Below are 26,889 nucleotides of genomic sequence, written 5' to 3'. Positions count from 1 at the left end.
CTCTCTCCTGCCTGTCTCCATCCTCCTAGAACCCCCACCCCCGTCTCCGTCTCCTGGGGGGGCGTCAGGAAGCTAATGGCTTTGTGCTTAGTCCTCACCATTAATCAGGCACCCATTAGCAAAGCCAGTAAGGCCTGGTGCTAATGGATACACAGGGAGACTGGGAGAGAGGACAGGAGCGTACAGATGCAGCGAGACAACATGGGGGCAGAGGGTAGGGCAGAGTCAAGGTGCTGCTGGTGCCGTTTACGGGGCAAGGACTCATTTCCTGTTCACGTACAAACAAGCGAGTCAAGCCCCAAAAGTTAATTTGTATACACGCATGCACGCCAGCCTGGTTGCCACAGAAAACGTTGACAATGTGAACAAGAACCATGTAGAGTCAATAGACAATTTTACGTTGCATACTACCGCAAACCCTAAACCTAACCTTAACCCTAACCTTAATCTCACGGACAAACTATGCCTTAACCTAACCTTCAACCCTAACCTTAACCTCACAAAAAACTATGCCTAAGCCTAGCCTTAACCTCACGAAAAACTATGCCCAAGCCTAACCTTAACCCTAACCTTAGCCTCACAAAAAACTATGCCTAAACTATGCCTAAACCTAACCTTCAACCCTAACTCACAAAGAACTAAACCTAAAAACCGAACCATAAACCTATATGTTGAAATGTGTTCGCGAAACATTGTCATTGAACATTTCTGGAGAAATAAAAAAAATAAGAAAAAATGACATTTCCTCTTGCGATTGGGTTGCGCACTCGGGCACACTCACACACGCACGCACGTATAAACGCACGTACGCGCACGCGCGCACGCACACAATCGCGTTTTGTACATATGTTCTAGCTAATTAACCCCTGGCAATTTGGAAAGCAGAGACGTCTCCTTCCCGGGTCATTGGGTGCAGGAACTTAACAAGCTTTCATTTAGGGATGAAGATAAAGAAAGAACATAACGTTAAATTGAATCAAAGCAGGAAGAGGATTATCTGCAAAAAGAATGAATACATTGAAAAGTACTCTGGGTACCCAGACTTTGTCATATGCTATTAAGACATAATTGAGGACAAATCCTTCCATCAGTAGCAAATAAAAGGCAGCCTTCTGTTTGAGTTCTGAACAGATTTTTGAAGTGAAAGTGAATTGACCTCTACTACCCCCCCCAGCTCTGAACAGCACATCCAGCCAGGAGATAGACAGTCAAAGCTTTGCCGTCGTCTCCGTGTGGCAGATAATGCGAAAGTCACCTTTGTGTTCACGCCGTTAACGCAATTGACCTTTTTGTCTGGTTCAGTGAAACGACTCTGCGCCGGCCCCGTCTCGCAGGTAATCGGCTCAGTGGCGGAACACTCACTCACACACGTTATTCTTTATTTGGGGACCCGGTGTTTCCTCGGCTTTGTTGGGCTTCCGCACAAACCCTTCGATTAGCTCTGGCGCTCTGTTCTCCTGTCTGCTTTTTAGCCCCACACAAGTGTTCTCTCCCCCTGATATGCAGCCGTGCGCGTGGTTGCTTGCCAAAGCATGCAGGCACGCATGCTATATATATATACAGACACAAACCATGGCACAACAAGGTGAGCACATACACAAACACACACACACACACACACACACACACACACACACACACACACACACACACACACACACACACACACACACACACACGCACACCACTTCCTCATTATGAGTTGCAGAAAAGTGCTGAGTCGCGTGAATTTCCGACAGCAATTACGCAGCCCAGAGAGTCAGCAAGCAAGCAGTACTTGTGCCAGAGGAAGGCCTGCGGTCACAGAGAAAACTGATGCTTTGTTCCCAGACTCAAACTCATCTGAGTATGAGGTGGGCGACGATCCGCGAACGGCTATCCTTTGGTTGGGCACAAGCAGAGAGAAACCACACATAAAACAACTCCAATTTAGTCGCCTGTTAACGGATGCCATTGGAGGATAAAGGAGAGGGAGGCATCCGAAGGCATTTCTGTGTGTGTGTGTGTGTGTGTGTGTGTGTGTGTGTGTGTGTGTGTGTGTGTGTGTGTGTGTGTGTGTGTGTGTGTGTGTGTGTGTGTGTGTGTGTGTGTGTGTGTGTGTGTGTGTGTGTGTGTGTGTGTGCGTGCGTGCGTGCGTGCGTGTGTGTGAGAGAGCGAGAGATCTATCATTCTGGCAATAGCATTGGGTTGATGGCATATACATCTTTAAAACGTGTCTGAGAGAAGTCATGTGTTTTTCCTCAGACGGAGCGAAACAAACCACATTTTTCTCTTCAAAGTTTTTGTTTTGTTTTATTTATTTATTTCCTTCTTTTTTTTTTTGCCTGTTGTTTTCAGCTCACATTATGCCATGCATAACGTGGGGAGAAGACGGTGACAGACAATGTGTCATCGTGTCACATCTAATGAGAGCAGACGGGGAGAAAAAAAACAACGGGATCCCCATATTTCTCCGTGACACTGTCACAACTGATACATGTGTCGTCAGCGTACAGTACAAACACAACACTCTTTATTTTGTGCTCCCGGGAGGTTTCGTTGTGCCGTCACATTTACAGGCGCCACATATTGAGATGGTGTTGATGTTATTGAAGCGAACGTGGATGGCTGCGACCGTTTGAAAATAACTTTGGGTCTCCAACCTGGGGCGATTTCTTCCCCTTTTTCTCTCTCTCTGTCTCTTTAGTGACAGCTAGGTTTCCCTACAGCGGTATTTTTTTCCCACTCCTTGCGTGACTCTGCCATGCGCCAAGGGGCATGCAATATATATGAGAAGGGCACAGGACGTCGCGCCATTTCAGGACCCCCATTATATGGCTCTGAATCAGAGCATCCCATTATCGGCTGAATAATTCATGTGCTAGAAACTATGTGCTTAGTCAGAAACCCCAGGTTTTTCCGCCTGATGTATAAGGAAGTATGGGGAGCGAGAGAGAGAGAGGGGGGGGGGTTGCTGTTGAGTTCTAGACAGTGGAATTACAAAGAGACAGATAAAAACAACAACTCTGATCTGTGCAAATGCCAGACAGAATGACAGTTTTCTCTCTCTCTTTTTAAGGGACAATCTCTCTCTCTCTCTCTCTCTCTCTCTCTCTCTCTCTCTCTCTCTCTCTCTCTCTCTCTCTCTCTCTGTCTGAATTTGTTTTTATTTTTTTTTGTTGCCCGGAATTCTCATTAGGATTCCATGTCGGTACGTTTCGATCCTGCCCTGCAGTATTTGAAATGCAATGTGAGGAGGATGAGGACTAGGTGGAGGTGGTGATGGGGGGGGGGGGGGTCTCGGCTGTGTCGAGGGTGGGGGGCGAGAGAGAGAGAGAGGGAAGCATCCCCCCCCCCCCCCCCCCCCCCCAGACGCTCTCAGTGTCCCATTACTCACCAGGCGTGCCCCGAGTGCTCTTACTCATCGAAACCCCTCGCGAAAGCCTTGCGTCAGCAGGCGCGGAGCGAGCCGAAAGAGGAGGCAAGGGCAAGAGACAAAGGGAGAGCGATGGAGACAAAACACTCGTCCCCGCTCCGAGGCCCATTTCTCCTGCTAAGCGTCTGCCGGTGGATACCTTCCCAGCCCCCATTAGCCCACATGAATAATGAAAGGGAATAATGAGACCGCTATCATTGAGCGTTGCGCCCCCTCCACTAACATGGCCCCCCACTTCTTCCCGAGCAACAGGGTGAGTATGGGGTGGACACGGTTGAGTAATCAGGTTTTTTTTTGGGGGGGTAGACCGCTTGGAACAGTTTGTCCCATCTGTCATGCGGCGAGACGGGCCCGTGTCAAGGGGCCATTCATCGCTTACAGAGCTCCTTATCTTGTTTAATGTGAAATGGTTTCGGCTGCCTCAGAGGAAAACTTTGGCTTGATGGGTGGAGGAAGTTTAGGAGGAAGCTTGGGTTGTGCAACTATTTTTAAAACAGAGTTTTGGACATGAGGTCTCTGGGACTCCTGTTCAGTTTTGGGCATAATATTTCCTTGTAATGGTGACTGTGTCTGCACAAGTGTAATGGGCCGAAGCGGAGATTGCACGCTGAAGTGTGTGTGTGTGTGTGTGTGTGTGTGTGTGTGTGTGTGTGTGTGCATGTGCGTGTGCGTGCGCGTGTGCATGATATGTCTGTCGGTCTGTATAGCCATCAATTTATAGTCATCTCTTTTTCCCCTGTGCTGTGCATCTCTTGGCATTCAGCACACACACACACACACACACACACACACACACACACACACACACACACACACACACACACACACACACACACACACACACACTCATACACACTCTGCCAGCACCATCACTATCGCTCTGTGCTGGAGCAAGAATCAGCTTAAATCAGCAGCCAACAGCTGGCCTCAGACCCCCTGATTAGTGGGAACGGTAAAAGTCAAGGCAGAGAGAAAGAGAGGGAGAGAGAAAGGCAGATTGCCACGGCCAGAGAAAAGGAGTAAATGGAAGTAAATGAAACAGAGATATGGTGAGGGGCGGCAGGGGCGGCAGTCAGGGGAGGGGGGGCATAGACAGAGAGAAACAAGAGAGGGGATGACGCCAAAGGAAGAGAGAGAGAGCGAGAGAGAGAAGATGATAGAGTGAGAGAGTGGGAAGGAGAGAGAGAGAGAGCCAGGAAAGAGAGGTGGCTCTGTCAAACGTACAAATGAAGGCTCATCGGCGTGAGATGAGATGACACAGCATCTGGCATCAGTCAGCGCCGCTGTCACGTACAGGCCGTTGATGGGTGAACACAAGGGTGCTTCTGGGGTAATGGAGACCATGCAGCAGACCGCCGTGGCAGCACCTAGGCAGGAGGCGAGGAGGGAGGGAGGAAGGAAGGAAAGTGAACGCGCGACATGCACGAGTGCACTGCAACACACAACCTGCAGACGTTGTGGTGGTGCACGGGGCCTGACGGGAGCGGGGGTGGGTGGGGGGGCGTGATTCTGTGTTGCGCTGTGAAGCCACATGTCACGTTGTTAATTGGAAATGTAATGGGTCTCTCACACACACAAAGAGCCCGGACGACAGGGTCACCGAAGAGAAGTCGATAATGTATGCTGTGTTTCCCTCCCTTCTTCTAAAACACACGCTGCACACGCTCTGCATCTGATCTACCGACATTCATCAATTCCTTAATACCTTAAAGTCTAACATTATGAATGAGAAATTAGGCTTTGTAAAAAAAAAACTCCAACAATTGCGCGATTTCCATGGTGAGAGCTCAAACTAGCCCTCTCAACTATGGAGGTACAAGAACATGTGTGTCACACACACACACACACTGCTTTATCCATTAGCCCCTGTATAGCCTCGTCACCCCTGGTCCCAGCCCAGTCATGCGTCCCCTCAGCCAGTCTCCGATGATATATTGGTGGTGCCTGAGGTGTGGAACACAGTCCCCCCCCCCCCAAAGTCTTTCACCTCAGACCCCTGTGTGATCTAGCCTTTAAAGGGCCCCTCTGGCGACGACAGTTATGACCCTAGGCACCCCCATACCCGCACTTAAAAACCTCCCATCTTTCATGTTAGCATGTTCCCAAGCCTCGATTTCACGCTCGGTCGCGTGCCCGAGGTGGGAGGGAGTGTGAAGCGAAGGCAGGTGAGGGGAAGCTGTAGACCCCACAGAGAGCCCCCCCCCCCCCCCCCCCCCACAATTGTTTTTATCCATGCTTTCATTTCATGTCTGTGTTCAAATGATAAAATAGGAATCAGTGTGTAACTTGAAGGTGTTCCCTCCCTTTGGGGTCAGTGGTGTTGCAAGTAGCTTAACGGTGTGCCACGTTTACTTAGAACTCTGGGATACGTTTCTAGGCTGCTACGTGTTTTTTTTTTGGTAACCTATTATGAGGCACAACACACACACACACATACAAACGCACACATCGGTATCAGCGTACACATGAAAATAGGTTACACTCTAAACCTCCTGAACCTTGTCCCATGGCTCTCTCTCTCTCTTCCCACCCCCATTGCCTCGGTTCATTTTCCCAGCCCCTGGACACACATCAAGACAGATAAGGCGAAGCCAGCGGTGATAACTGTCAGGCTCAGGTCCAGGTTGGAGGCTCGGCCAAACGTCCCGGCAGCATCACACGGGAGATTAAATTTTACTCCTCCTTGTGTGGCGGGGCAGAGCAAAGCTTCCCCCTGGTGAGGGGAGCAAATTAAATAATATCCCTGCCATATATCCCGATGTATAAGGAAGGGGGGCGCTGCCAAATAGCTCTCCAGTGACCGGGCTCGTCTTTATCAGTCTCTGCTAAAAAAAGAGAGGCTTGCCCCAGACGGCGATTGGGGTGGATGGCGAAGTGGCCAGCAGGACTTGACAAAAGGCACCCGTAATAGAAAGTGTGAGACAGGGAGAGGGCAAGATGTACACCATCAAATTAGCTTGAAGGTCAAAAATGTGGCAAGAAAGTAGAGGGAGAAATGGAATGCTTCAGTTCGTTGGTTGTGTTCACTGGAACAAATCCAAGGGGATGGCCATCGGTACATACTGGTGTAAAGCAACTAAGTACATGTACTCGAATATTGTACCATTATTTGACAGCTTTAGTTACTAGTTACTTTTCAGATTTAGATGATCAGTTAAACCCTATTTTATAATTTGGTTATTCAAAAATAGCCGATAAACAAGCTTCGATGTGTGTTGAATCACGACGTGTTGTGAAGTATAAAATAGGGCGTATGTGGTGAGCATGTTGCATCAATGGATTGACATTACATTACTTAAGAGAAATGCACTAGATGCCTGTGGTGCACTGTCCATGGTGCTGAAGTCACCAAGTCAGAGTGTGTTAATACTGTAGGTTGCGTGACAAAAGAATGCATTGCACTTGATGAAACAGTATAGCCCGATGATTAGGCTGTTATCAGTTTTAGCCACAAATGTGCAGTACATAAATATAGTATGTGCCTCCATCCACTGCAGGGAGGTACAGAGAGTCCAACAGAGAAACATGCAGGTGAGGACAGCTGGAGAGCGACTGTGCCTTCTCCAACTAATGTGTAGTACTCTGGCGAGGAAGCTTATGTGGAAACCTTTGTCATGTAAGAAAGAGCGCCCTTCAAGGCCGCAGAGAGAAAAGGACTGTGTCCTTTCTGCACAAGAGTGGGAGGCGGGGGTGATGAAAAAGATTAGCACATCTCAGACTGAGTAAACAACAGTGCCAGCTATTGATTCCCTCGGGTCAGGGAGGGGAGCTCAACAGATGTACTCTGTTGATGGAATCAAATGAATAGTGGTATTAACGGTCTCGCATGGGCACACATGCATGCACGTGCGCTCACATACACCGACCCCTTTAGCGAAAGGATTTGTTTGTGGCTATGAAGTGCCCCGCATCTCTTAGGAGTGTGCAAAGTGCCTTTAAATGCAGCCGCCATTCTCGGAGGTCAGCGACTCCACCCCAAAATGATCCTTATCTAAAATATTCTGAGACGGGAGAACCAAATAAGTCAACGCTGTTTTCCGTGTGCCTCATCTTAAAGAATTCCCCCGGGCTGTCCTTTTTTCAGTCCTGAATTGCCAAGTGAAGAGACAGTGAATTTAAAGGTGTTTTTCTTCTTCTTCCTCTCTTTCTTCCTTCTTTTTTTAACCAGGGGACTGGCCCTGTCAAGATGAAAAAAAATAAAAAAGTTGAGAAAGAGAGAGTGAAAGTGCGAGTGAAAAGTGATTAAAGGTGTAATGGGTGGGCGAGCGGGGGGGATGGGTGTCAGCTCACTTCCCCAGGACGCCCAGAGGAGTTGAAATATGAACCCCAAAAGGCAAAGTGACAGAGAATAATGTCTGTGTCCTCGCTTCGATTCATCAGAAGCTTATCACCGCAAAATCGGCGTGCCAGTGTGTCCACGGCGCTCCTCAGGTGCAAGCCTTAGATCCACGTTGCCAGCGAGCAGACAGGAGGGAGAGGGAAGAGGAGGGGAAAAAAAGAAAAAAAACACAAAGTGATTACTTCCCGCTGGCCATGTTTAATCAGTCCCCCACCATGCTTTAGATAACTTCTGACCTCATCCTTGATAGGAAATTAAAGTGATTCCTCCGGCGCCAGAGGCTCTTGGATGCAGCTTTCCTGAAGGACTCCCGCGTCCTTAATTACGTCCCGGGCAAACCCTCTGTCGCAGGGTCAGCGCGGGGGGAGCCGTGTTTTCTGTCGAGAACCAGGAAGTGGTGTGACACAGCGTCTTGCCTAATTGAATCCTTGCAATTTTGGGTGACCCCCCCCCACACACACACACACACACACACACACACACACACACACACACACACACACACTCCCCACGTGTCCTCTATCGCTGAATCGCTGACCGGCCATGCCATAAAAGATTGTAAGAACGGTTGTAACTCTGACCTCGTACAGGACCTCGTAAAGCGTGACTAATTTCCATGCTTTTTTTTCCTGAGCATCGACCAGATGCAAGCCCCCCCCCACACTCATGTCCCGTTATCCAGGACTTACTGCTCACTTCCCTTTTCCTCTTCGGAGTGAAAATCTACTTCCTTCAGTGTGGGGAGAAAAAAAAATAAAGCTTAACGCTTCCGCATTGTCTGCATGAATTGAGACAAAACAGATTTCTGGGAAGACGGAGGGCAGACAGCCAAACAATGCAGTGACAGTTGTCGACGGGTAAACAATACTATTCTAAACCAGGAAATATCGGTCTTGAACAGACTGCTTTTATTTTATTTATTTATTTATTTATTGTGTCTGTTTATAGCGCTTCCTTGGCCCAGGTTATTTGTTTAGCAATTGATTTCTATTTTCCACTTCGGGGGATATCTTCACCGTCCCGGTGCTTTCACTTTCTTTGCAGTCGCTGCAGGCCATCTTAATTTCCCAGGTCAGATGTCTTAAACAGTAATTTCATGGCTTAATACAACGGATCTCACCTCTGCTACGGCTCTGGTAATTGATCGGTTTCGGTGGACCATGTGTCCCTATCGAAGAGTAGAGCGGAGAGCATCCTCAGCGGGGTCCCGACAACTGGAAAAAGATGATAGTTGCTCTCCCCAGAGGGTGGGTTGGGGGGTGGGGGGGGGGTTTTGGGGGTGGGCTTGAGATGTGTATAGACTAGCAGGTTAAGCCATTGTGCATGGCCGTCTACCGCGCGCGCGTGTGTGTGTGTGTGTGTGTGTGTGTGTGTGTGTGTGTGTGTGTGAGAAAGAGAGAGCATGTGCTTCTTCACATGTTTATGCCCAATTAATCTCAACGCAATGCTTACTGAGCTTATAGATTGGCCTTTTGACACCATCGTACAACATACATAATTCAGGCTTTACCTGTCTGCGTATGTTATTTGTGTATGGGTACATACTGTACATATACATACATACCATGGGGTCCGGTATACAGCACAGCTGTAGAGAGAATGTGCATAATTGTGTGAAAGTCCGAAGCCTGGCATTTCCATAGAGACGGAGAGAGAGAGAGAGAGAGGAAGGAAGAAAAAGGGAGAGCAAATAACACATTTTGCACTTCTGCAGGCAATCTTTCACCATCGACCATTCAGTAAAAAAAAAAAACATGTGTTGCTGATGCTGACTGCCTGTTGGGAATTCAAGTCCACCACCTAGGCATGCAGTGCATTGAGTAAAAGTACAAAAGTATTTGCATCAAAATGTACTTAGAGTTTTCAATTGTATAAAATGTATAAATATCCTTTGAAAATAGCAGATCTACAAGCTTGTATCAGCTATTTTCAAATTGCCAAAGTAGCTATACCATAAATCTGAAGGGGTTTTGTAATAATAATCAAAATCTACAAAGTAACTAGTGACTAAAGATTTCAAATAATTGTAGTGGAGTAAAAAGTACAATATTTGCCTCTGAGATGTAGTGGAGTAGAAGTAAAAGTACTGGATATTGGAAATACTCAAGTAAAGTAAAAAATACCTCAAAATTGTACTTACTTACTTTCCACCACGATACGCATACTCTGTTTCCGTGCGACAAACGCAGTCGGGCCGGTGCAGGCACGCCATACAGTATACGTGCCTCAGTAACTCCCGCGCCCTACTGATTAATGTTAGTCCACAGCTAACCTGAACGTGATTGATATCATGCGATGGGAAAACTGCAGGCTCCTGTGAAAGAGATTGATTGATGTCACAGGCAAATACTCCCCGAATACTAATTGAGGCGTGGCTGGCTGCCCCAAAATGACTTTTTCATTAGTCTGACACGCCAGGGCTAGCCGATCTCAGCTCAACAGCTGAATGAATTACAGTACTGGCGAGAAAATTAATGGAATTGAGGCAAAAACCTGTGTGTGGGTGTATGTGTGGAGGGGGGTCAAATGAATGTGGAGAGGCATGATAAACTGTATAACATTTTCAGTAAATGGCTGAAATGCTAAATACATTTTAAAAAAAAAGCTGTACCAGGGGACATGCATTGAACTGTACATGTATGTAGTTTTGTGCAATGAATCATATTTGCATCATGTACATATTTTATAGTCTCCATTTAACATATTGCAGTACAAACGGGCATGGTGTTACAGATTATTACGCGTGTGTCAGTCTGTCTCCGAAGGCGGTACCTGAATACTGTACTGTACTTGAATTGTACACACACGCACACAATGCAGACTATACCTGCCGTGATGTATCGTGCGCTGAATGAAGGGTAGAGAGGGAACATTGTCTACAAGCTCCGAGAGGCGCGAGTGGCGACGGTGAGGAAATGGGCCGGAAAATTCGGCGGACGCGGGGGGAAAATGTCTGTCGGTCTCTGATGATGCCCGTTTCTCTGTAAACCAAGATGGAGTGCGCGGCGGATAGAAGGGGGAAACAGGGGAGCGGGAGACAGGGGAATCATCTTCAGACTGATAGGGGAGCTGTGCTAATGGTCACATAGGCAGCGCGCCAGGACCAGGAGCAAAGCAATAGAGCGGCGGCTCAGAGGACACAATCTAATTCTAGTTCACATCACTGTGGGGGCGTGGGCCCGTACGACGACAGCTCAAATGGAGTTGGCCACCATTTTCAATTTGCCTCGCCGCAGACATGCGTTTCACATGCTAGCACGCGTGTCAATCCAGCACCTTCCTATATCGGGTGACTTTTTTCACGATGACATGTGCTTCTGTTGGAGACCGTCCAGAGAACTGGGGCTGAAATGAGCTGAAGAGAGATTCACAGGGTTAAATAATGAGCAGTGAGTCAGCGGTCGTAACTCACAAAAGTGTGGCCTGACATTTACATTTGTACGGGCATAATGTGTCTGTAAGCATTGTCCCGCTGGGCAGCGCAGCAAGGCAGGCAAATGTATTCAAGTGCTGATGCAATCTTGGCAATCCCAGCTGGCTTGCTGCCTGAGTTATTATCTGTCTGAGGGAGAACAGGCTTCTGTGTTGTCCAAGTTAGTGCTGCTGACCAACACGGGAAAAATATGAGCAGGTTGATTTCTTTTGGCACGCGTCTTAACGCAACCGTGTGCAAGAGGAGAGATCTATTGCCAGAAATGCATCGAACCGGCGATTAGCGGATTGACACAGAACCACTCAATGTATTGTTTTATTAAATGGGTGATTATGGTGTTTAAGATTATCTCAATATATGTATTGGAGGGTTAATGTTCCGTTACATTAGACATTGCAACGGACAGCTCAGCTGATTTTAATTGTGGTCATATAGCTACTCAGTCCATAGCCACCATTTACAACTTGATTTATTAACATTTAATGATGGCAAGGAGTGGCAGTTGGCAACTTGGCCCATATGTTGACATGCCCTATGTTCTGTGAAAGAACATGGGAACCTGTCTTAAGTTGACGTTACCTAAAGTGTACTGTGATGTCATTTAAATCTGTGAATGTGAAAACTACAACCCTTACTTTCTGTTCGTATAGCCGCTACTCTCGGTGACATTGTGTTTGATTGCTGTGGGCAATAGCAATCTTGAGTACAAAACAATAAATCAGGTTGATGGAATAGCGGCTGATCCTTGCCCACAAAATGCATCATGGGAATGGAAGGAACACAGAGAGAAAGGCTGAAACAGACCAAATTTTCTCTGTCAATATGGGTTCACAATATGTGTCACAATCAAAGTGTGATTGTGTGCCTGTTGTTGTGCTCTGACACCTCGCACAGTGTAAGGTTCACTAGACAACCAATGTCAGGGGCCCCAGAGGTTTGGGTGGCAGTCAGAGAGAGAGAGAGAGAGACACACACACACACACACACACACACACACACACACACACACACACACACACACACACACACACACACACACACACACACACACACACACACACACACACACACACACACACACACACACACACACACACACACACACACACACACACACGAAAGGAGAGGAGCGTGTCTGATCGAGGGCCAATAGGGCTCCACCTGCCCGCCATTCACTGCTAATTGCCCAGTTGGGTCTATGCCAGTGCAGCAGTAGGGCGCCAGGGCACAATCTGACCACCATATCTATCTATCTCCATCCATCTCTCTCTCTCTCTCTCTCTCTCTCTCTCTCTCTCTCTCTCTCTCTCTCTCTCTCTCCCCCCCACACACACACACAAGTGAGCGTTCACCTCTCTGCCCTGGCCTCGTCAACCCCTGCTCTCAGCTGGCCATCTGTAACCGTCGCATGTTAAAATGAGAGTAACACAGTGCAATGGGCCCTCAACCCCCCCCCCCTTTCACCCCGCCATCCATCCTCCCCACCCTCCTAGGGAGGAAACAAATAACCAGCCAGAAAGCTCAATCATCTGCTCTTTCACTGTGGCCATCCGTCACCGTGAGCCGAGAGTGACTCTACGTGTTCCGCCCCCCTGGGATGCGACCAGACAGTGCATGCCATCAGGCCACTAGTTTGCGGCCAAAACCCTTGTGTTAGGTTAAATGAGGGTGTCCACCTGAAGTGAACATGTAGCTCATGCTACTGTGTGTGTGTGTGTGTGTGTGTGTGTGTGTGTGTGTGTGTGTGTGTGTGTGTGTGTGTGTGTGTGTGTGTGTGTGTGTGTGTGTGTGTGTGTGTGTGTGGTGTGTGTGTGTGTGTGTGTGTGTGTGTGTGTGTGTGTGTGTGTGTGTGTGTGTGCGCGTGTGTGTGTGTGTGTGTCGTAACATGTCTAGAAATTGTTCTTTGTGTGTCCGTCTGTATCTGTCTGCGAGTCCGGCCGGGCTAATCTTGCAAATTGTTGCATCAATCAGCACTTTTCTTGCGCACGCTGCCAGTATGCCAAGGAAGTTTAATTTAATTTCATTTCAAACCTTTAGTTATTCTCGAGAGACATTGAGGATGCCCTCATTTGCAGCGTCGTCGAGATACATCACAGTACAATTTAATTTTCATTTTCACATCAAAAAACAAGACAGAACAGAAACAAAATAAAACATTTCATTTGATACAACACAATGTAAAAGCAATTTCATTTCATAATGGAAGACAATGGCTGTCGAACCGGGCTGAAACGTTGCCCAAATATGGAGTTTTACACGATAGATGACTGATGTCATAGACTAGCCACATGCACAGCCACGCCATTATTAGACCCTGTCTTATTACTCAAGGAAATGTATTTCCAAGGTCCTGTTTGAACTGTAAATTGAAAATGCAGCGAACCCAACCCCTGGTGTTCTCAAAGCCTTTGGCTCGGCATTTGCTGTGTGTTTGTACACCAAAGAGTTCATAATAATGTGTGCATCCCAGCGTGCCAAAGCGCGTTTGCTTGTGTGTGTCGCACTCCCGGCTGCTGCACCCCAGCCCTCCGAGGTCCGTTCAAGTGGATAAAAGTCAGCCCCTCTGCACAGAGATAAGGCTGATTGCTTCCTCTCATAGTCTTGGCTGTGTCTGTGTCACAGGGCCAGTGCCCTCTGCACCTGATTTCAAAGATTCTAATCTGCGATCGAAAAAGCCTTTTCTCCATAGCGCTGCTAAAAAAAAAAAACATTAGCAGCTTACGCCAGAGATATCAAAGTGTATCACAGTGGGGATGTGTTTTATCTGCGAGCGAGAATCAGGGGTAATGTAGTATGGAGCAGAGAGAAGATGATGGAAGGAACGGAAAAGAGGCTATTACAGCTAAGTAACAGTAGCCTTGATTAAGAATGAAGAGGGCCACTTAACCGTCAAATAGTGACAAGTGGCTCATGGTAATTAATAGGGCCCTCACAGTGGAGCAGGGGAGGGCAGCTGATTCATGCCTGGGCATGGGAGGGCTGGGGGGTGAGCAACAACAGAATCAAAGCCCACGGCCAACAGGCTGGCCTGTTTTTTCTTTTTTGTCTTTATTAAAGCAAGATACAGAGTACGAAATGTGCCCCCTGGGGAGCTCAAGTGTCAGTAACAGAGAGAGAGAGAGAGATACAGAGATACAGAAAGACAGAGAGACAGTGAGACAGAGGGTGTAGGGTTTGATCATGTAGCCAGGCTTTGCAAATTGAATTATTTAAACGAACATGCTGTGACGGAGGCCACGGAGAGAGAGAGAGAGAGAGAGAGAGAGAGAGAGAGAGAGAGAGAGAGAGAGAGAGAGAGAGAGAGAGAGAGAGAGAGAGAGAGAGAGAGAGAGAGAGAGAGAGAGAGAGAATGCTTTAAACATTTAGAATTGAAAAATATACACCTGTAAAACATGCCATTTTTCCATGCGTTGTCAATAACGGTACTACGAAAAAAGGGAAAAATAAGCACAACGGTAAAACCGCACCGTGACACTTTCTAATAAGCACACTGATTTGTTTGTGTGCTCACGCTCACAGACTATCCTGCTCCAGATCCATTCCCCCGCTTTGATTAAATTCCAGGCCAAAGTCATTTTGCGTGCCATTAATCCTACCCGCTCCAATTTTTCTTATTGCCATTTCATTTGTACTTCCAATCCTCCTAGATTAGCGACCTCCTTACACAGACACACACACACACACACACACACACACACACACACACACACACACACACACACACACACACACACACACACACACACACGCGCGCATACATGTTCTCATTTCCATAACCATTCATCCTTTCACGTCACTCGCTGGCCTATCTCCCAGCAACAAAGGCCCCGTTCCTGTCCATTCCAGATTATTAGTTGAGGAGGCTAATGACTTTATCAGCCCCTGTCACCCGGCGATCCCTGTTCGCCCTCCGGCCGGGACCCGACGCAAGGCCCAGTCAAATATAGAGTGCCGGCCGGGGTCTTTAATTAAATGCGTCTCCTTGGCATTTGATAAGGCAGGCGGTACGTTTATGGCTGCCGGACATATTTACTGCATGGGCTGCGAGGGGGGGGGGGGGGGATTTAACTGGCTGTCTCCACCTATTACACTCTGCTCTTGGGAACATGAAATTCTACATAGTATGCTACACACACATAGCCTGGCTCCAGCCCGTGAATCGCTAGCCACGCCCATTAAAAAAATATGTTCAGGCGATTCTGGTCTGGTGACGCTCTCATAGGAGGTCTCAGCCTCGGTTGAAAATCTGTACGACGAATCGGGATCGGGATAATCCAGTATGAACCAATCGCCAAAGAGTCTTTGAAAAAAAAAACTTTGGCCACGCCTCCATCTCAGCAATCGGCTGCATTGAGAGGGCTTTCAGACTGAATAATGGAGTGAAACGAAATGAAAATTCAGGCTGAGTGTCAGGCTAACACACACATGCAGTCCAGAGGCATTTGCACCTACCCTATGTAAGGTACATAGCGTATTATCGCTGTCGGGTGGAAACCATACCAGGCTGTATGAAACTTACTTTTTAGGAAATGGAAAAAGAACCTGTATTCGATCTAATGTACCTATTCTTTAGTCACAGGCTCTTGCTACCATAGTACTTTGATTTGGTTAAATATTTATAAACCCCACAGACAGACTTAACCACTTTAAACCTGGTACCCTATTTTGGGCATGTAGGCGAACACTTGCTAAATTATGCAAAGAATAGCGAGAATATCAGATTAGCGGCTATTTTCGCAACTTTTGCACGCCGACGTCATGCAACGAAGCATAAAATAGGTAAGATAAAACATGGAGATACAAGGTTTCTGCCCAACAGGGACGATGTGCATACTGCAGAGCAAGTCACATCTTTAGTATGTACCGCGCAGGGTGAAGAAAGTGAGAGGTTTTACAGCCGCAACAATAAAATGACACTATCTGTTACCTGGCAATTACATCAGCAGAAATAGTGTTATTTCTGGCAGAGATAATACAGTACATCTCTGGGAACTCCCGCGATACAGTGGATCCCATTATTGTCATTTCTGAATGGATTTTGTCCGCGCTTATAAAAACGAGGCCTTCCATTGTAAATTACTAATCTCTCCGCACACCTCTCATTTTCTACGATTCCCTCTCCTCCATCTTCCGTCTCCTCCTCCTCATTGTAAACTTCCCCTCTCTTTCTGTCTCCCTCCCTTCGTCTCCTCCCCCCCCCCCTCTCCCTAAATGAGTCACGCTCCTCACTGATGGCACTCGTACAACCCCCGCTTATATATGGGCCCCGTTTGAAATAAAGAACGCCGGCAAACAGCAACAGCGACAGAACGAGCGACCGCATTTCAGGGGTTTGGGTGTCATTTATAGCCTGTGCCATAAAAGGCATCTGAGCGCTGACAAAATGTCGCTTGTGTCCTCTACGGGATCACCCCTCTCTCTTTTCCTCTGTGCTGCACTCCTCTTTTCTCGTTCCTTTTTCTTCTTTCACTTCTCATCATCGTTAATGAAATATACATCAACGTTATACATTACGTTTTTTGGGTCGTTTTCTGGTTTCACGGTGGTATCAGGCGGGAAATAATCGCGCAACTAGAAAGCGCTCTTGCTAACCTCCACTCCCCTTCATCTGAATTATTGAGCATGCACGGTTGTTGTTGTTGGGGTGTGTGTGTGTGTGTGTGTGTGTGTGTGTTCGTGTGTGTGAGAGAATAAGTAATGGCCCTTCATGCAGAAGACATGAGGGGCAGAGGTTTTTGCACAGCGGGAGATGGTTGTACGGGTGGGGTGGAGTTAGCTGTGTGTGTGTGTGTGTGTGTGTGTGTGTGTGTGTGTGTGTGTGTGTGTGTGTGTGTGTGTGTGTGTGTGTGTGTGTGTGTGTGTGTGTGTGCGTGTGTGTGTGTGTGTGTGTGTGTGTGTGTGTGTGTGTGTGTGTGTGTGTGTGTGTGTGTGTGCGCGCGCGCACCATATCTTTACTTGACCTCGCAAGGACAGAGAAACGAGGACAAAAGGACATTGATATTGGGTTAATGGTTATACGGTTAGCTGTTCAGGTTTAGGAAATGAATATACTATTTTAACTGGATGTCAACGGAGGATATGAATGGAAGGTGAAGAACTGCTGGTGTAAACCTGCCACATATCATGGAAGGTGCCTAAGTGCATCTGCTTGTTAGATTATCCAGTGATTGAACCCTCCATCCAGCAGCCTCATGTAATTTCCTTTCACCTCACATGCTGACCCAACAGCTAAATGTCAAGCTGTTCAGTTTCCTGTCTCGCTGTCCAAGGACTCATAAAAAAGCTTTCATCCCGCTTTTCGCTCTCTCTGCACACGTTTTTATTCTATTTTAGAAAAAGCCCTCTTTCCTTCGCATTTCAAAAACGGAGGGGGGGGGGGGGGGGGGGGGGAATAAATTGCTGATCTAACCCCTCAGTATACTTTTCTCTTTTTTTTTTCTTTTTTTTAATTTAATTTGAAACATTGACGTGCCGTGGCGTCTTGCACTTGACAGCTGTAGTGGATTTCATGCGCGCGAGGCCTTGCGTTGCAAACAATAAAACACGTTTACGGACTTGTAAAGCCTGCGTGCTCGCCCGCCGGCTCTCAACAGGCTGCATGCAGGATTTCACACCCATGGTACTCGTGCGCAAAGTTTAAATATCCGAGAAAGTGTTCGCACACTTCCAGCCAAATCAATGATGTAATGCTCCTTGTACATATTTATAGGTACGACATCGCACGATATCCGTAATCCAGAAGCACACAGGCTCCAGAAAGGCCTGTATACAGCGCATCTGGCACTTTGCACTGGAAAACAGCTGCCCGAGGCGGACTCATCCTCTCAGCCGAGTGGAGATGTGTGGCTCTGCGTATATTCACCACCATAACATCACTGTATTATATATGCTGCTATTTATTATGAGTGATCATCACATCACACCTTCTTGTATGCAAAGGGAATGAAAGGCTGACACATAGAGATAGCGAGACTGAGGAGAGGACGGAAGGGCGAATGAGGGAAGAACGACAGGAAAGCAAATACAGTCACTTTTTTTCTAGCCTCGGCTGATTGGCAGTGGGCTGTCGATGGTGTGATGGACAGGCGACATACCAATGGGCGGCGGGGGGGGGGGGGGGGGGGGGGGGGGGGTGGTGCTGGATGGCCGTCTTTCTCCCATCGATAACCAAGCCCTCTCACCTCACACCGCCACAGTTAAGCTCCGACCGGGGTGCTCGATGTCTCCCATCGGCACCGTCTATCGTGCCACTCGATAGTGATGCTCACACTCACGGGGGTTAACGTGCTCTATTGAGCTGTTCCGACGTGCTAACAGCTGTCAAAATGAAAGGGGGGTGGGGGGTGTTGGGTGAGCGAGGGAGGTGGAAGAGCGGAGGGACAGCGGGTGGGGGTGTAACAGGCAGGAAAATGTCAAGGACATTCCCTGAGGCCTCTCTTTTCTCTTTTTTCCCCTGTCATTCTCTCTCTATCCGTTACTTTTTGTCCTCTTTTGTCCGTAACATGCATTGTCGCCCCAAGGCGTCTTCTCTCCAGGGCCCTATCTTCAAGTTGTGTTGAGTGAGAGTTTTCAAGATCAAGGCACAGAGTATCGTATTTTAACGTCAAACTCATCCTGTGCGACCCCCAACACCACAAGGGAGCACCCCCACAAGTCATCACAATTACATAGGATTGTCTCAGCAAGAGAACATCTCTGCAGATTGATTCTTTTGATACAGGGTTGCCAGGTTTGTCAATATATACCATAGACGGTAAAAAGATATGGACATCGTCACGCCCCTGGTTTCTACCAAGGGGCCAGCTTCTGAGTTGTAAATTTAGGCTGTATAGGAAGTGACAGTTCATATGAATGGCCTGTAATCTCGCTGTTTCACCTCTGCAGGTGTCAGAAAGAATTCGTCTCCATTCAAGCGGATGTTTTTTTGCCGAACTTTACACTTGACTTTGTTACCTTAATAAACATTGTCATAAATACTGTATGCTTCCAGTCGCTAGTATAAAGTCTTCTTTCAATCACCATGATATGCGTTTTGCTAAATTATGGTCCCATTTATTTTAAAATTGATGATACAGTAGGGTTTGCTGTAGGAGGCCCGAGTATTTATGACAATGTTTATTAAGGTAATAAAATCAAGTGTAAAGTTAGGCAAAACCCATCCGATTTGAAATCACTGAAAAATAGGCTTAATTTAGGTCTGTAGAAAGTTATACCCATAGACTCTACAGACCGTAAATGAAGCCTATTTGTCAGCAATTTCAAATCCGCCATCTTTCTATATCCGGTCCGAAAAATGTACCCTAACCCCAATAGAGCATAATTGCTTCTGACACCAGCAGGGGTGAAACAGCGAGACTACAGGCCATTCATATGAACTGTCTCTTCCTATATAGCCTCAATTTACAGTACAAGCCGGATGATAGCCCCTTGATATATACCTTAAAAAAAAAGAAGAGCTCCTTGTGTGTGCGGGGTGGGGAGGGGGCGGCCCTGACCTGCAACAGCAGATGTGTGTAATCCTGTTAGGAGGAGGCGAGCTGTTGTGTAGGGCCTGCCTTTTGTAGGGACCCCGACACAGGTGACTGCCTCGCGAGCCCACGGCTGTCAAATACCATCAGCGATTCAGCCCACTGGGCTTTCACGGCTTACTTTGAGGCTTTGATATCAAAGAGCGCACACAGAAATGCACGCACGCAACATACAAAGGCCCCAGTAAAGTGACCGTAGCATACAGTATACAAGCTCACACATGATAAGAAAGAACCGCATATGCACGTGCATCACGTTTGCGTACACAGTCACGGCTATCGTGGCACGTGCACCCAAACGCGCGCGCACTCACATCACTGAAAGGCATGCAGATGCGGTTTATGATAATAATAATAATAAGGGTAATAATAATAATAATAATAATGAAGACCTTAAATGAAGGGGGGTTCTTTCTATATTACTATTGTATGTATTGCACAGTTCTGGTACTAGCCTGAAAGAAGCGAGCCCTATCGATGGTCTTGAAGGGCGGATCCAAACCCAAGCAGTTGGATTCCAACGCCGCTTCCTATTGCTTCACCAATCTATGTCCCCGCCTCCCCGTGCTGTATCAAACCATGATTGCATGGAATGCACTGTCAGAACTGATTGTAAAATAGAAATCAAAATCAAGCTATAAGGAACAACTGGAAAGTAATCTAATAGCCCAAAGGTTGCACGTCATTAAAAAGGGGGCATTGTGTGTTTGCACTGAAATGGTCAGGCTTAGATATGGCCTTGTCAACCAGATGCATCATGCTGGAAAGGAAGTCAACAGCCTGCTGCTACATCTATTTTGGCTCAATGGTGCATCTGTTACCACAACTTCCTTTTGCTTACTGACTTACCATACTGTAATGATTTTATTGTCTAGGTCATTCAAAGTCTGGTCAGGTGATGTGGATGAGAGAAGTTCATAGGAAAATACAAGGTGATGTCTCAGTTATAGCAGCATAGAAGAAGAGCGATGCATCGGGAACACATTAAGTCTCAAACAAGCGTCCAAGTTAACATGTTCTAATTTCTTGAAAGACAAGCAGTCACATACAGTATATACATTAACAGAATTAGTGTTGGACAGCCCACCGAGGCGGTCTTGTATGGGCGTAGCTATTACACAAATAAATTATGCATACATGTGTAAGTGAGTGAAGTGCAAAAGTTCATCAGGTGAGATAAGCGAAGACATTGGCAGGGCCCCTTTGCCACATCCTGGATTGTCAGACAGATGTGCTGATGGGAGGATGTGCTGTGGCTAACAGGGACCCAAAGTTTGAGCAGCATAAGCAGGCTTTCACCACGGGTGCAATATGGCCTCCCGCACGGGGCGCTATAGCCTCCCCGATTTACAGGAAGTCTTGTGGATGTATTCTGTAGATAACTGTCATTTCTGCAAACATGTAAACAGTTCTAGGCTAGCGTTTTACCAAGAAACGTTAGGGTGGCAAAGGGGACAGGAAATAAGGTTAAAAAGCACTGCACCTCAGCACTTCCATCCAGGACAGGTTGCACCCTAACATAAAGAAAGCCAATTACATTTTCATTATGTCAGTGATGTGAAACTGCATACGAGGAGTTAGGTAAAGAAAAGTTAGGTAGAGGAAAGAGCATTGTGTAATATTCACAACACATACAGATGTGCCACTTCAAAACTTCACATGTCCTGCCATCGCCAAGACAGTAAATTTTCAGGGCATTCCCAGGGCAATAAGAGGGACAAAGAAGGGCATTTAAAATGCTGAATTATTTTGATGATCAGTGATCACTGCTTTTATGATGCTAATTAATTTGAGCAACTGGTCAAATCACCTTTCGCCTCATAATGAGTCTGACACCTTCTTAAACACACATTCTTTTGTTCTCATGTATATGGATGTCTGTTGAAGGGAAAAACGGGGGTGTGTAGTGACAACTTCTTTTCAGGGGCAAAACAGTGCATTTTAAGGGCAGAAAAGGGAGGAAAAAAATGCATTTTCAGGGGACTTTCAGGGAAAGAACAGTAACGTGTGAAGTTTTGAAGTGGCACATCTGTACTGTAGCTGAAAATAGGTTTGTGCAGCATAGGACCTAGGGTTGCCAACAGTCCCGTATTAGCCGGGACGCCCCGTATTTGAGGCAAACGAGGCGTGTCCCGTACGGGACATAGTTTGTCCCGGACTCCCGGGTGAAGTGGGAGAAAAAAAAAAAGTTTTTGCGCGCAATACAGTGTCTGTGTGTTTGTGTGCTGTATACGAAGGGCGCTAGGACCCTGGGGTTGCCGCTCGCGCATGTGTGTGTGTGTGTGTGTGTGCGTGCTTGTGTGAGATTTCCTCATTGACGTGTGAGGAGAAATGTGCGCTGTGTGGCTGTGCGGTGGAAGAGAGAGCCCCGGCCATTCTAAAAAGAAAATACTTTGTTCTATTGAGTGCCATTAACGTGTTTCACGTGTTTTACCGCTATGGTGCAACGTGCCATTAACGTGTTTGTTTGTTTTTAACCCAAGATATCATTATCTGAAGATTTGCAGCTCCATCCACTCCTTGTTTAACTTATAACTTAAAAAGGCTGTATCTCGCTTCCTAAGCACTTTTTTTTTTACTTTGAAAAAATACAAAAATAAAAATCATAATGGCCAGAAATAGGTAATAATAATTTGGGCACTCAATGAGTTCAAAACAAACAGTGGGAAGAACAACTGTGTTAAGTCCATGAGTGGAGATGTGTCAGAGCCTTTTGAATCTGCACCTTGTGTCAGACGGTCTGTAGCACGTTAGAACTCCCTGCAACGCTCTGGACCAGAGCTACTGTATGTCAGAGGGAGGTTTCATAACATGCTGGCACAGACATGCTCAAGCCTGTGAAACAAAATAAGGTGCATCTAACATTGCTCTACCGAAAATAAGTTGCTGCATGTGAGGTTACGTTAATATATCTAATATAGCTTAGTTAATATAGCTTATACTGTAGTTAGTTAGACACGGACGGGGCTGCAACAGCATGGACTGCACTAACAAGCTGAACAGTGCAATGTTTAATGATTCAAATACTGCAAAGAAAATCCAATGCTGAGATGAGAACAGCCCCAACACTGTAGGTAAATGCACCCCCTGTATATGAGAGAGAGAGAGAGAGAGAGAGAGAGAGAGAGAGAGAGAGAGAGAGAGAGAGAGAGAGAGAGAGAGAGAGAGAGAGAGAGAGAGAGAGAGAGAGAGAGAGAGAGAGAGAGAGAGAGAGAGAGAGAGAGAGAGAGAGAGAGCTGGGAAAATGGTTGGTTGAAGGATAACATTAATGATGTACAGTGCATGTTCACATGTATTTTTCAAATATTTGTATTTACAAAATAGCCAATTGTACATCGAGATGCCCAGATGTCCCTAGTGCCCACCTATCCTGTATCCGATTTGAACATGCTGATGTACAATGTGATATAGTAGCCTAATGCAGGTGTAAGACCATTGTGTTTGTATTGTGTTATAGGTATAATACATAGTTTTCTATGCATTTCGAGGGTTTTGGGGGTTTGACCCCCAAACTAAATTTCAAACCCTAGGGGCTGGCTCCCCCAAAATAATGAAATAACATAACCCTAACCTTACCCTAACCCTAAAACTGAAATAAAGTAACAAAAAACGGGGAAAAAAGTATCATAATCCGCCAAAAAAACGAAAATGTTCACGCGTGAGCACGCGCACTGGCGACGCATGCATGCACGTGCCCTAATAGGACCTGCCTGACCCAACAGTCGAGCAGTAAGCCTTTATAATCTAATTAAATAAACAGAGAATTCTGTCATTTTCTAGCATTACCAATTGCTTGGTCACACTATCTTATTGATGCCCATGCATTGGTATTGAAAGCTAAAATGTAACCAATAATTCTAAGCAAGCCTGTCTCTTTTAAAGAGGTTTAAACGGGTTAAATAATTGTCTGGGGATAATCTTTACTATGAATGTGCTTGTGCATGGCACATTAGATTGATGCATTTGAGATAAAGCTTTGGGTCTGTCTGTCTTACCAGAAAGTATATTTAGTTTTTTTGTTTTCAATAGTTGATACTATTGTTAAGTAATAGTAAAAGTGTGAAATATTACCCTTTTTTTATAAGAGGAAAACAGACTTTTTGGGTCTGACCTCTATCCCTGGCAAAGTGGTGAGAGTAAGTGTATGCAGAAGTGTATGCAGAAAGTCTTTCTATAAATAGAACTGAGCATTTCTGTGAGTGTTTCCTGAACAGAGAGGTTTATAGTTTCAGTTGCACTCGGCCGCTGGACCCCCCCATCTGAACATGTTTTGTGTCAGCCCAGGGATCCCCAGAAGAGAATATTTGTGTAAAAAAATATATATATATATATATATATATATATATATATATATATATATATTCAATATTTTTCAAACACTTTGAAGATGTTTCAAAAAAATAGTTCAAACACTTTGAAGATTTTTCAAAAATGTTAACCTACGCTAAAGTCTATAATGACACAGAGGTGCTTACAGTGGTGGAAAAAGTACTCAAAAGTCTTACTTCAGTAAAAGTATCAATACTACAATATAGAAAGTGTGTGTTTTTGCATAAGCTCCATCCATGTTATTATTCATAGAAGGAGAAGAAACAAAAGGAGGGAGAGCAGATAGAAAAGTGATAAAGTCTCAAACTAAAAAGTTGATGCATTAAAGATGCGTTAAAGAGAAGCTTTGTTTTTTAAAACTGCTAATTCAACATATTGTTTTGGATATTTTTCATCATCGTCTCAATCTTTTGAGAACATCATATAAACATATTTTCTATAAACTGGATTTAGAAGACATTTTGTAGAATCCCCCAGAAGCAAAGATTTGAGTTACAAATGTTCTCTTTGAAATTAAAGTAATGCACAGACAATCCTAAACCTGGGTCTCAGACAAGGCAGTCTCTTCACAGGTTCTCCCTTGGTTAGTGGAAGTGTTGGTCTGAGGCAGCTCTTCAGTGAAGGCTTTCTCCAGCACCTTTAGGATAGAGCTGCGGAATACAGCCTTGAAATCCTGACCTATGAACACGTACAGCAGCGGGTTCAGGCAGCTGTTGAGAAGTGTCAGGCCGAAAGTTATGGGAAACCCGATTTTAAGCCCACGCTGCAGTGTTCCACTGTACTTTGTCACCTGTTTATTCACAAATTCAATCAGAGACATGATGTGTAAGGGGGCCCAGCACAGGAAAAACACGGCGATAACGGTTGCTATGATTTTGAGGGGGCGACCTGATAGGCTGGCCCGCGAGCGATTATTCCTGAGCCGGTAGATGATGACAGAATAGCAGGAGACGATGACAGTGAAAGGGACGACGAATCCCATGAGGAAGCGAGTGATGGTCATGACCCCAGATCGAAACTTCACCAACTGCCTCACTTCTGGTGTGCTGTAGTTACCGCTGAGTGCAAAGTTGTTGTAGCACGTGATGATGTCCTCATCACGGTAGGAGGGCTTTGTGTCCCTGAAGATGAAGTAAGGGGAGCTGAGAGCCAAGCCCAGCACCCAGACACCCAGACTCACACAAGACGCCTTTCTGACACTGCGGTGGTTCTGGGCCCACACTGGACACACCACACACACACATCTGTCAACACTGATGACCATCAGGATGTAGATGCTGGCATACATGTTGGCGAAGAAAACGGTACGGTCCATTTTGCACATGAATTTGCCAAAAGGCCAGTGGTCGTCCAGAGCTGTGTATGTGGTTCTCAGGGGCAGGAGCGCTGTAACCAGGAAGTCGGCCACAGCGAGGTTGAGGTACCAAACGGTGTTGACGGTTTTCTTCATTTTGAAGCCCGTCACCCAGATGACGACACCATTCCCCAACACGCCGAGCACAAAGACCAGGCTGTTAATGACGAGGTTCGCGATCTCCATAATTGTCCTGAAAACTAAGATAACAAAACAATGAAGGTACATGCTTTGTTTACAGGCCATGTATTATTATCATACTGAAGACATTTGGTGCCAGGGACCCATGATTTACATGATTTGTAAAATGTTTCAAATACATTTACAACCTTACTCTCTCTCTCTCTCTCTCTCTCTCTCTCTCTCTCTCTCTCTCTCTCTCTCTCTCTCTCTCTCTCTCTCTAAAAAGTACTCATTATGTTAAGTGTTCAAAATGTAAAATATTTTCAAATAGCCGAAGCGGTTTAGAACAAGTGGTTCTCAAAAAATATCAGATGAATCTGCTATTTTTTGGAACATAAAAAAAAAATTAAAGTGTATGAAAAATATTTGAATAATTTTACATTTTTTTTAACACAAATATTTTCTTTTGGGGGTCCCTGGCACAAAAAAAAATCAGAGGTCCGCGGCCAAATACATATCATTTTGGGGGTCTGCGGCAGGAAAAAGTTTGACAACTACTGATTTGGAAGATATTTTTTAGACCTCAGGTCTTACTGGCTTAAATAGCTCTATATTCTAGACAGCAATCATTGCATGTCTATATAATAAAGACAATAAAATAAAAGCATAGATACCTGTTTCAAAGTGTTGAAGAGACGTCAGTCAGAAAAGTGTCTTGTTGTTCAAACTGTTGTCAGTGAATACTGAGGAGCTCAGAGCAACTTCTACCACCCAACAGTATATGTGTGTCATATGCATGACAGCCAACCATAGGAGTATATGTGTGTCATATGCATGACAGCCAACCATAGGGCATCTTTGCAGAAGAGCCCCACCGGTGTGGTGGGGACCGGATGAAATACCACACTGAAAAACTGTCATAATTGAGCATGAACTTGACAATGGACAGTGCAGTGTAAAAGTGCTGTTTACTTACAGTTTAATCATGCAAACAAAACGTAATATCAGCAATCAACATAGATACAAATTAAATTCTACATGATTAAAGCAGTACAGCAGGAGTTAGAAGTTAGAGTTAGAATCTCAAGAAGGGGAAGTGCACCGGATTGCCTGATGGAGTCATCAGTATTACGAAATGTGGCCATAATTGCATGTGTCTGTGTAGTCCATGGACCACTGGTTGAGAAACAGTGGTATGTATCATGGGATGCATGCATACAGTAGCAAGTGTTAGCAAAGCACTATCTTTGCTCTAATCTCACCCAACACAACAGTGGTCCCCAGGTTGATTCTTAATCAGGGTGGTGGTCCCTGGTTCACAATCAGTTGAAAACCCCTGCTGTGAAACATTAATAGCCTATTTGTTGA

The 26,889-nt window shown here is 45.9% G+C and overlaps 2 protein-coding genes across 6 annotated transcripts in view; one reads left to right on the top strand and one right to left on the bottom strand.

Annotated features, from left to right (window-relative positions):
* Positions 1–26,889, top strand: part of nrxn2b (neurexin 2b) — an 884,672-nt gene that overhangs the window by 582,455 nt on the left and 275,328 nt on the right. The window lies entirely within an intron of this gene.
* LOC311035094 (chemerin-like receptor 1) lies at positions 24,580–26,242 on the bottom strand (the record flags this gene model as incomplete). Its single annotated transcript, XM_084043175.1, has 2 exons — positions 26,196–26,242; positions 24,580–25,598 (listed from the first exon to the last, which is right to left on the bottom strand). Exon 2 carries the CDS (start codon positions 25,582–25,584, stop codon positions 24,580–24,582), a length of 1,005 nt encoding a protein of 334 aa, XP_083899301.1. The 5' UTR covers positions 25,585–25,598; positions 26,196–26,242.

This window comes from Gymnoscopelus microlampas (genome assembly GCF_963454915.1).
Source record: "Gymnoscopelus microlampas genome assembly, chromosome: 19".
In the NCBI taxonomy this organism is placed as follows: domain Eukaryota; kingdom Metazoa; phylum Chordata; class Actinopteri; order Myctophiformes; family Myctophidae; genus Gymnoscopelus; species Gymnoscopelus microlampas.
The sequence above is the reverse complement of the archived record's forward strand: the minus strand, read 5'-3'. Positions and strand labels throughout refer to the sequence as shown.